The sequence below is a fragment of the Polypterus senegalus genome, chromosome 17 (assembly GCF_016835505.1).
Source record: "Polypterus senegalus isolate Bchr_013 chromosome 17, ASM1683550v1, whole genome shotgun sequence".
NCBI classification, from domain to species: domain Eukaryota; kingdom Metazoa; phylum Chordata; class Cladistia; order Polypteriformes; family Polypteridae; genus Polypterus; species Polypterus senegalus.
Window position 1 is genome coordinate 86,071,402 of NC_053170.1, and position 11,998 is coordinate 86,083,399.

The 11,998-nt window shown below is 41.2% G+C and overlaps 1 protein-coding gene across 1 annotated transcript; it reads left to right on the plus strand.

Annotated features, from left to right (window-relative positions):
• Positions 1–549: 549 nt before the first annotated feature.
• tmem100a (transmembrane protein 100a) lies at positions 550–10,528 on the plus strand. The gene is made up of 2 exons (XM_039740416.1): positions 550–847; positions 9,264–10,528. Exon 2 carries the CDS (start codon positions 9,360–9,362, stop codon positions 9,762–9,764), a length of 405 nt encoding a protein of 134 aa, XP_039596350.1. The 5' UTR covers positions 550–847; positions 9,264–9,359; the 3' UTR covers positions 9,765–10,528.
• Positions 10,529–11,998: the final 1,470 nt, after the last annotated feature.

Consider the following 11,998-nt stretch of genomic DNA (forward strand, 5'->3'; position numbering starts at 1 on the left):
ACGATTGTGAACTCTGAACAAACAAAAGTGAGCAGACTGCATCTATGTGAAAGGCGCTATATAACAGACAGATAGATAGATAGATAGATAGATAGATAGATAGATAGATAGATAGATAGATAGATAGATAGATAGATAGATAGATAGATAGATAGATAGATATGAAAGGCACTATATAATAGATAGATAGATAGATAGATAGATAGATAGATAGATAGATAGATAGATAGATAGATAGATAGATAGATAGTCTTCATTTGATTATCAGTCCATATGAAAACGGTTTATTTAATAGGGAGAATCTTATGAATGATTCTGTGATTGCCTGTCAAACCTGATATATTGTATTGTGTAACATGGCTCAGACCTTCACTCTCTTGACAAACTGGGCTGTACGAGCGGAGCGCTGTGGCTTTGGCAGCGCCGGGGTTATTTTGTGCGCCTTCTAATATAACCGCGTGCTGAAGCTGATCCAAGTGCTCTGAGGAACTCCCGTCTGAGAACTGCAGTCTAGTCTAAGCCCCCCCACACCCCCACCCCCCTTCCCTCCTCCCTCTTGCTCTAGTAGGAGAGGCGCACAGGGGCCGCTGATGAATGGGACACGAGTCCGCCAGAGACGCTCTCAAATGTTTCAGCCTGGAAGGAAAAAAGAGAGACGAGTGGAAGCGCAAACTGTCGCTTGTGTGATTCTCCAAGTAGCGTGTTATGGTCAGATCTCAAGGAGAAAATCAGTTCGGAGTTAATTCTGTACAATTTGCTGTTTGGATATTAATCGCTTTCTTCGTTTTTCGTTCCCATCTTAAGTGACCTGTGTGCCTGGCCGTGAGTCGGAGCGCCAGCGGCTGAGGTAAGCGACTTCACGTGAGTTAACTTGGGCTGCGAAGGAGACAAGAGCCGCGAGTGGCCCCAGCACTGGGGTGGCGAGTTACAAATGCCTGTCGCATTTTCAGTGCTGGGTTTCCGTTTTACTTATCGCCCAGTACCGTGTCACAGCAGTTCAAATTTAAATGTATCGAAAAATGGCCTTCAACGCTGAGTAAATAGTAACAGACTTTATTTCAAATCTTAGCTGTTAATTTTGCTCTCATTACAAGCTGTAATTTTTTATAAGCATTAAATTATGCGAAAATTACCATTTTGTTAACGACTGCTCATTATTCACAGTTTGCAGCGCAACGTGATTGCTTATCTTTAAAATATTTTTAAGTTCTGCAAAATACCCTTCCTGATCGTTCAAGTCATTCCGTATGTTTCTATAATTCCCTCCATTTCCTAAACCCACTTATTCCAATAACGCATTGTCGCGGAGGTACACAACAGGTTTCATGTGACAAGAGCAAGCCGTGAACGTGATACCAGTCCACCGCAGGGCATAATTTATCTTACAACAGACACTTTTGATGGTCACATCAAAAGTGACAAATCACGCACGTCCTTTGGGATTCGGGAAGGCACCGGAGAACACTGACGAGAATATGGGAGAACGTGAAAAGTGCACCGCACTGGCCGTGAAGCAGTGACTGGATCGGGGTCCAAAAAAATTACCGGGAGTTGGGAGAGAGAGTAGCAGCGACCTCCGCAACACCTTGAAAGCAAGGTGGCGGTGATTACCATGGTGATAATCATGGTTGTGGGTTCAAATTCCGTTACTGACATTATGTGACCATGATCGAGTCACTTGATCTGCTACAACTGGAAAACCAAAAAAGAAAATATAACATATTGTATCGTAAATGTTGTCAGTCGCCTTGAATTAAGGCGTCAGCCGTTAATGCAAACTGCTCTTTGCCGACACCGAGTAAAACTCTATTGTGTAGTAATTTGTATTACTTGCGCCTCAAGTAATCGCATCCATCCAAAATTTAATATATTTGAGATTAAACTTATTTAGCTTTGAATTGCAAACCCTAAGGCTGTGGGTTCAGATCCCGTTAGTGACACTGTGCGACCCTGAGCAAGTCCCTTCAAATCGCGCTAGTGACACTGTGTCACCATAAATTAGTTACTTCAAATCGCGCTAAAGTGACACTGTGAGACCCTGAGCAAGTCACTTAAGATCCCGCTAGTGGCACACTGTGACCATAAACTAGGTAATTCAAATGGCGTTACAATGGCACCCTGAGTCAGTCACTTCAAATTACGCTAGTGACACTGTGTGACCCTGGCCAAGTCACTTCAGATCCAGCTAGTGGCACACTGTGACCCTGGGCAAGTCACTTCAGATCGCGCTAGTGACACAGTGTGACCCTGAGCAAGTCACTTCAAATTGCGCTAGTGAGACAGTGTGACCCTGAGCAAGTCACTTCAAATCGCGCTAGTGACACTGTGTGACCCTGAGCAAGTCATTTCACCTTCATGTGCTTGAATTCAGGAAAAAATGAAATGTAAGCGCATTCTGTCTCAAATGTTGTTAAGTGGCTTTGGATAAAGTCGTCGGACAGATATTTAAATGCAGACTACGATTTACCGACAATCAGTGCACGACGACGGCGCATTTCTTTAAGTTAAAATTCGATTCTGTATTTATTTTATTACTCGCAAATGTGACGTAATCTCACGCATCCAAAACACAGGATATTTGTGGTTAGACTGACTGGATTTCAAACCCCGTTAGTGACGCTGTGTGACCCTGAGCAGCTCACTTCACCTGTCATGTGCATGAATTGTTTGGACCAAAAGGAATGTAACGCATCGTACGTCACATGTTATAAGTGGCCTTAAATAAAGACTTCAGACAGATAATAATATGAGGGACGTTCACAAAGTTTCCGCACTTTCGTATATTTGTTGGAAACAGTGAAGGCGGGAGGAGTTGGACATTAAAAAGTTCGTACGACGTTGGGAAAATGGCATCGAAAAAGGAAGGTGAAGAAGTAAAAAAGTGATGTCATTTGTTTTTTAAATTTTTGATAAATAAAATAAAAAAAAGTGCGGAAACTTTTTGAAAGTCCATTGTAATAATCATAATAAAAAAAATTTCTCATCATCATAACAATAAAGATAGTAATAATAACAGCCACCCCGATTTCAGCAGGAATCTTTTTTCTACATGTAACCTTAGATATTGTTTTGAATAATTTCAAGTAATATTCAATACAAATTCTAAATATACGGGTTGTATGAGACCCTCAAATGTATAGCATTATTAGTAATAATTCCATTCTTCAGTGTCCAGTTTTTTTATTTCAAATGCAGTTCTTTTCACCTATGGGGTCCACGTTTTCTGCTTGTACACTTTTTAATCAACCCCTTTAACATTTTAAGCCATTTCAATATTCCACACCATTCTGAATGTTCAGGTTTATTTTCAAATATTTTGTCTTGTGATCCTGCATTACCTTCAGCGTGTGTAAGAATGTGATGTTCCAGTTAAATTACATTATGTATATTTTTTGAACATTTGTTGTCCATTAAATTCCACCCGGGCGCATTTATTTGATTTTTTTGTTAATCCCCGAGGGGAGATTGCTCTTATTGGCCTGATATCAGAGAAGCCGTACGTCGTTCTGGCAGGAGAAGGTCGCTGTGTTTTATTCCGTGTTGACTTATTCAGACGAGTGCTGCACTCTTAAAAATGAAGGTGCCACAGTGGCTCTTTAGGGCAATACAATAGGGGAACCCTCTATGGTTCCCAAAAGAACATCCATCTGAAGGTTCCAGAAAGAACATTTATTTATTTAAACCGGTAACAGGCTTCATAAACAATTCTGAATAGCTTTTTGAAACATCAGTGGATCGCTGATTTTATAAAGACTCTCGCTGCACTCGTGCAGGAACACAGGCTTGTTCAGGTTGTCTTGATCTGCTATTATAACACAAGGCAGCCTGCTAGACATTAAAGACTTCTGTTTTGTCCACGTATTATTTTTAAAGTTCAAGTAACCAGTTTCATATACCTGTATAAAGAACCCTTCCAAAAATGTAACGGTTCTTTGCTAAGTAATTGTAAAAGCCACACAACACAGTGCCATTAAAAATCTTTCATTTTTAAGAGTGTACTGTGAATTTAATCAGAACAGCGAAAAGAGCACAGAAATGAGCCATGCAGAATATGAACGACTTCAAGATTTGCTAGAAGACTAAAACCAAAATCTCAAAAGAGCCCTAATGACAGGCGCAGCAATGCAGCCTTGCGCTTTTACCGAGTCTTCCTTTAAAAGTCGCTCTTGTCGACGGAACATTTCGGAGATCTGCATTAAGAAGGAGTGTTCAGCACCTTAAGGATCTTTATTATTGGAAACACTCTTAAGTATACTTATTATAGCTGAATACCCGTGCTTTGCTACGGGATAGCAACAGGAAAAATGTGTTCTAAAATATACAGAGTGACAGTATACGTCCTGTAAAGGTCATAAGGTAAGATTTAGCACATAAACGAAACACAGTAGGTTACTAATTATTTCTTGAAATAGTTTACTTAAATATAAGCTGACTTAAACAGTCATAGGTTGCGGGTCTGGACATTTCGGAGAGGTACTGAGGCTTGGTGCGGTTGTCGCCGGTCCGCGTCATGGATTATTGGCTTGAACCTCCGCCAGGTATTAGAGACCTGCATGGCTAACAATGTGAACGCGCATCTGAGGCGGTGGCGTGCACAGGGTAGGCCAGCGAGAAGAACAGGCACGCGGCATCACCGCTCATCCGCACCACGGGGTGAGGGACCGTTACTTCGTCAATATAAATCCTTTCTTCCTCTGTCATAGTTTTACGGGTTTATTTAAAGAGGTATAAACTTAGTAGAAGAATTCGTGAAGAAAGTATGAAAAAGAATAAAATAAAAAAGTATAAAAATCAAAATCCTCAAAAAAAAAAATTGCTTTAGTATGCTTAGAATAACCTAACTGAATTATTTTTAAAAATTTAAACAAATGGAAAATTCTAAACACTTTGTGGAAACTCGAAAATATCAAAACAAAACTTGCACTCTTTAGAAAAATGATACTATTTTTAATTTATTTTAAAGAAATTTATTTTAGAAAGAAATGGAGTGAATGGGTCTCAAAAAACTGTAAGAAATTTTGCGCTTGGACCACGAAATATTTTCAAACCGTTTCTTAGCGAGCACCTATGGGCCAAGGGTAACCTACATTCCAAATTTCAAGTCCCAAGTCCTCATGGTTCGGGAGATGAGTGAATCAGTGGCATTTGGTTTTTATATATATATATAGATTACATTATTCCAAGAAATTCATTATTCCTGCTTAATATCTAAGATAGCAAAATAATCATGGATACACTACCTTTGCACATCTTCATAAACCTGTGAAATGTAATGTAGATCAACTTTATAAAGAACATCTGGAATTCATTATTTAGTGTGAGCCGCCCTAATTCTGTGTGTTCATGAGAAACGTAAAGATATCCTTCATGAGGTAGAAGTACATAATGAACAAGATTGGTGTTGTCACGTCATGTCATTTTCTAACATTGGTTTCCTTACTGTGAAGTACCACCTGCATCAGATAATTAAAATATTAAAATGTGTGCTTCCCTTTAAATGGTTTTAAGTCTGAATATTCTCAATTGTAATTGAAATTTTGTCGTTTTTTCTCCCACCAATGGATGTTTGTAAAGGAAAAATAAGTTAATATTTATAATCACTGGCCTTCACATAGCCTAAAACTATACCCCACAACATTATGTTTGAAATTGTCATTTTTATCCTACCTTGGGTGTCTCTTAGAGTTTGGCTAGGACCACCGGTAAAGAATCAGATATGTTATGGTGTTTGTGAACAGCGACCTTGAAATTGCAAAAACAACACTCCATGCACCTTCATTAGCGATCCTCTCATTTTTGTTATTCAGAGTTTTTTGAAACAGGGTAACTTTAACCCCTTGTATCCCATTAGGGGGGTTTAGGTTTAGGTAGACTTTATTATCCCAGAGGTACTAGGGTGTTATACCATGTTAGCCATTATGGGTGCAGTGAGAAGCCAAGCAAAATGACCCCTTTTATTGGCTAACTAGAAAGATTACAATATGCAGGCTTTTGAGGCAACTTCTTCAGGCTAGAAATCTGCATACAGCAGGAAAGTACACAAAACAGAAGATGTTGGTCCACAGATCCAATAGATAAGCAAAGATACAACATCTAACAACCAATGTCATTGCAAACACACACACTCAAGATCAGTACAAAGAAGAATCATTGCTATCAACAGTACAGTGCAGAATGTGTCATTTAGCAGCATCCCTACAAGTAACAGAATTCCCATTAGAGGGGAGACCCCCTAGGGTCTGTTGACATGGCTTGCAAAACATCAAGTCCTTCTGATCGTTTTTCCTGAAGACGCCTTTAGGTTTTTATTCTTTATCATAAGGATGTAATTTCCGGCAAAAAAACATGGCCTCAAAGTGAGGGGCATTTATAGAAAAATATATTCTTATAATGGCGTGCACGGTGGCAGTGGTAGCACTGCTGCCTCGCAGTTAGGAGACCTGGGTTCGCTTCCGGGTCCTCCCTGCGTGAGTTTGCATGTTCTCCCGTGTCTGCGTGGGTTTCCTCTGGCGCCCGGTTTCCTCACATTCCAAAGACATGCAGGTTAGGTGGATTGGCGGTTCTAAATTGTGCTTGGTGTTTGTGTGTGTCCTGCGGTGGGTTGGCACCCTGCCCAGGATTGGTTCCTGCCTTGTGCACTGTGTTGGCTGGGATTGGCTCCAGCAGACCCCGTGACCCTGTATTCGGATTCAGCGGGTTAGAAAATGGATGGATGGATGGATATTCTTATAATTGGTCATTTCTATGTATTAGAAAAGTATAGGGTGGTCCAGATCAAATTATGCAAATTTCATTACGCTATAACTTATTAAGTTTATTACATAGAAAATCACCCAAAAAATCCCGGACCATCAAGAAGTGTGTGAACTGACGACATGAAGAATCGTTGTTGCGCCGAACTGGAATCGTCCCCGCATAAATCAAAGTCATCTAGACGATCTGGATCTGCATAATTAGATCTGGACCACCCTGTATTAGAACCACATAAAAAAAGAGGACATTATATTTTATTAAGATGTAAAAGTTAGTAGTTAAAAAGCTCATGCCTATATAAACTGCTCAAAATAATTAAAGGAACACTTTGAAAACACATCAGATATCAATGGGAAAAAAAATCCTGCCGGATATCTCTACTGATATGGGCTGATATAGTAATGCGTTAGGAATGAAAGGATGCCACATCGGTTGTTGGAAATGAAAATGATCAACCTACAGAGGGCTGAATACAAAGACACCCCGAAAATCAAAGGGAAAAAATGATGCAGCAGGCTCGTCCATTTTGCCAAAATTTCATTGCTGCAACTCCAAATCTTCCTCAGTAGTTTGTATGGCCCCCCACACCCCTGTGCTTGTGTGCATGTCTGACAACATCTGGGGGGGTATGCTCCTAATGAGACAACAGATGGTGTCCTGAGGGATATCCCCCCAGATCTGGACCAGGGCATCACTGAGCTCCTGGACAGTCTGAGGTGCAACCTGGCGGCTTCGGATGGACTGAAGCATAACGTCCCACCTAGAGGTGTTCTATTGGATTGAGGTCAGGCGAGTGAGTGTGGGGGCCAGTCAGTGGTATCAATTCCTTCATCTTCCAGGAACTGTGTGCATACTCTCATCACATGAGGCCAGGCATTATCATGCACCAGGAGGAACCCAGGACCCGCTGCATCAGCACAGGGTCTGACAATGGGTCCAAGGATTTCATCCTGATACCTAATGGCAATCAAGGTGCCATTGTCTAGCCTGTAGAGCTCTGTGTGTCCCTCCATGGATATGCCTCCTCAGACCATCACTGACCTACCACCTAACCAGTCATGCTTAATGATGTTACAGGCAGCATAATGTTCTCCATGGCTTCTCTAGACCCTTTCACGTCTGTCACATGTGCTCAGGGTGAAAAGCACAGGGAGCCAGTTACTAATTCTGGTATTCTGTGGCAAATGCCAATTGAGCTCCATGGTGCCGGGCAGTGTGCACAGGACCCACTAGAGGACATTGGGCCCTCAGGCAACCCTCATGAAGTCTGTTTCTGATTGTTTGGTCAGAGACATTCACACCAGTGGCCTACCTGCTGGAGGTAATTTTGTAGGCTCTGGCAGTGCTCATCCTGTTCCTCCTTGCCCAAAGGAGCAGATACCAGTCCTGCTGATGGGTTAAGGATCTTCTACAAGGGGCCCTGTCCAGCTCTCCTAGACTAACTGCCTGTCTCCTGGAATCTCCTCCATGCACTTGAGACTGTGCTGGGAGACACAGCAAACCTTCTGGCAAAGACACGTATTGATGAGCCATCCTGGAGAAGTTGGACTACCTGTGCCAGCTCTGTAGGGTCCATGTATGGCCTCATGCTAACAGTAGTGACTCTGACCGTAGCCAAATGAAAAATGAGTGAAAAAACAGATGAGGAGGGAAAAATGTCAGTGGCCTCCAACTGTGAAACCATTCCTGTTTTGGGGGTCGTCTAGTGTACCAAAGCAGCTGAAACTGATGAACAAGCCCCTCTGCTACTTAACTGACCAGATCAATAGCCCACAAGTTTCATTGACTTGATGCTGTACTCTCATTAAAAAGTGTCCCTTTAATTTTTTTGAACAGTATATTTTTTATTACCCTGTATAAGCCACAGACCAGCATTATCTCTCAAGTTAAAGTCTGGACGTGAAGGAGAGTTGAGCAGAGATGGGCCCCTTGATAAGGAGGGGAATGTAAACTCTTGGGCTGTAAATAATTGGTAAGAAGGGGGTGTGCAGGTAGGGGCTGTCAAACAGATATGATGGACAGAGAAGAGTTTGACACCCACCCAGCCGAGAGATGATGGTAGATTAAATTAGGGGCAGGCAAATATTGAGGAGTCAGATGAGGATGAATACTGACTTGTGTGATAAGAATTGTCATAAATGTAAGAGGTGCTTTTAGTTGTTTGCTCAGTCAGCCTGTAGTCGTACAGTAAATGTCAATTCTGTTGCCTGTCCTGAGACTCCGAGTGTCTTCTTTGTGGGGAGCCCATGTTTCGACACTTTCATGTTTAGAGATCCAAGAATAGCTGGGACCCCCCCAACCCCAATTCTCATTTTCTTGCATACATAGATATCAAGACTAGCTGTATGGTATGTCATATGGGGGGTTTCTTATCAGGAGGCACTGGACAAACAAACTGAAGTGACTTCCAAGCATTCCAAAGTAATTCTTTATGAATGCAAAAAACAAAACTGGGATGTGGTTACCATTTTCAAACCAATATTTTTCTTTTTCTTTTTTTTTTTTTTCAGTTGGATCACCCTTAAAACAAATATTACAAGTGAGGATATGTGTGACCCCCAATATTTTTAACACGTGGTAGACAAAACATACAGGAAAGGCCTGACATGCCCAAGACATCCATGAAAGACATCAGGAAGACATCCCAAGGACCTGAGACAGCAAACATGGATAAACCGAATTCCAACGACTGCACAGTGGGCACCGTCCCTTTGGTCAGTGAGGTGCAGCTGACCGCTGCGACTGGGGGAGCTGAGCTGTCCTGCTATCGGTGCACTGTGCCCTTTGGCGTCTTCATCCTGATCACGGGCATCGTGGTGACGGCAGTGGCCTACAGCTTTAATTCCCACGGATCTATCATCTCGGTAATTGGACTGGTGCTGCTGTTTACTGGACTGCTTTTATTATTATCAAGTGCCGTGTGCTGGAAAGTGCGGCACGAGTGCAAGAAGGCAAAGCGGCGGGAGAGCCAGGCCGCTTTGATGGCCAGCCAGAGGAACAGTTTTGCTTGAAAGCGTCATTTCCAGCTTCATTTAAATCCCGTGCACTCTGCTTCTCCATGTTTCAAATGCTGGTCTGTGGTGGCAATGTTACTTGTTTGTGCCTTTCACCTCAAAGAGAAGGTGTACGTGACGCTCTCTTGACATTGACAATGGTTCTTAGATGGCAACACAGATAATAGTTACTGTCTTTGCTTTTACTGATCATTTTAAATCCTAAAAGAATCCCATCTGGATAACCTGGATTTCAGCCAGAACTAAAGGATTACTGTTTATTAAAGAAATAAATGAGCTGGGCCTTGGATGCGGATTTCCTATTAACTATTGTAACCACCACGAAGAGCCAGACTGAGAAGGGGAATAAAAAAAGCACGATTTTCCAATTCCATCTTGTTCTGTTTTGACTGAACTGTGGCACTTAATGGTACTTCAAGATTTGCTTTTTATATTTGGTAAAAGTGCAAACAACAGTCCTCTTTTTATATGTTATCATTAGACTATAAAGTAGCAGACAACAAGTTTTCCACCCTTGGTTAAGCCTGTTTGGTGTGTTTTATGTGGACACATCATCCATTAGAAGATCGAAGGCTACTGCACTTCCAGGACACGGACACAGGCGACTCCTCAAGAAGAAGAAGAAGATTGTTTCCCTTATTCTTCAACCTTGGTCAAACCATTTGTAACTAAATTATAGCAAATATTTATGGTTATACTTTCTGTAACTGGTAGCGTCTGTAATATCTTGAAAACTAAATAAAAAGAGCTTTACCAGCAGAGTTAGACTCCCACCTCATACCCTTTATTGGACTGAATGGGTTAAGAAAATAAGACAACCTTCATAACCCCCACTTGGTTAATAAAATGGATGGATGACCACACAAATGAGTTTCTGTGCCTGAGACTGAGCAGGTATACAAGATACATCATGTCAACCCCTCTTCCGAGTCATTGCATGTCATCAATGTGCCACTCAAGGCCATTCACAAAAACAGCCAAAAACTTTGGATGTGAGCGTCAGTAGGCTTGGCACTCTAGGAACTAAGTTATTTATGTGGAATTTAATATTGTTTCTTTGTATCAGTATACTGCTGCTGGATTATGTGAATTTCCCCTTGGGATTAATAAAGTATCTATCTATCTATCTATCTATCTATCTATCTATCTATCTATCTATCTATCTATCTATCTATCTATCTGTCTGTCTATCTAATTATTCACCGTTCTGATGCTAATCTTTCAGATCATAAAATAGGTCATTACAATAGCAATTGATGAGAAGAATTCCTAATTAATTGTAGAATTCCTGTATTTAAGGGCTCCTCTAGAGCGTCTCATTCTATCGCACAATTTGGCTCAAAAATTCATCAGCACATCGTCACCTGATAACGGGCTTAAGTTTCGAGTTTGGTATCTTTTTGTCCAGCTCTAGACCAGTGCTTCTTAATCTTTCTTGCGTCATGGACCCCTTTAAGAATCTGATGAAAGCTATGGACCCCCTTCCCAAGAAATATTCACATAAGGAGCCTGAAGTGCACATTTGTGACATGGCAGGAAAACAAAAGCATCTTCTCCTGTCCTCTCCTTAGCAAAATTCAATTTGTTTCACTTTTTAGAGGTGGCCTGTAGGCTGAATGAGTTTTGTGTATTTCTTCTTTACTAATAGGACATGCTATATAAACCTTTAGTCAGCCCTGCTTGTGACTGGCACTTAATTGGCATCATGATTATGGGCGGAATAGTGGCTCTCAGGCTAAGGATCTGCGCACGTTTTTGGAAGGTTACTGTCAGTAGGGATCCTACTCCATTGGGCCTTGAGCAAGGCCCTTTACCTGAAAAGCTGCTCCTTGGTAGTGTACAATGGCTGACCCCCAAAGGTCCTGTGAAAAGACAATTTCCACTTGGGGATTAACAAAGTACAGTGGTACCTCGGTATACGTCCTTAATCTGTTCCAGATCCTTTGACTTATACCAAACAGGACGTATACCAAACAAATTTTTTCAATAAGAAATAAAGGGAAAATGATTAATCCGTTCCCATGGAAAAAAATCCTATTGTTATTGGCATATTATACACTGATGGGGTTGTATAAAATAATTTAAACACTGCTTAATACTAAAATATATAAAAACAAAAGCAATTAGATGAAATAAATGAAAATTTAACCTCACTTTACTTTTTAATAACGTCTTTGTTTTTCACAATCATAGATATTATCGTTCTCGGCATATGGTATGCAGCAGCCAAG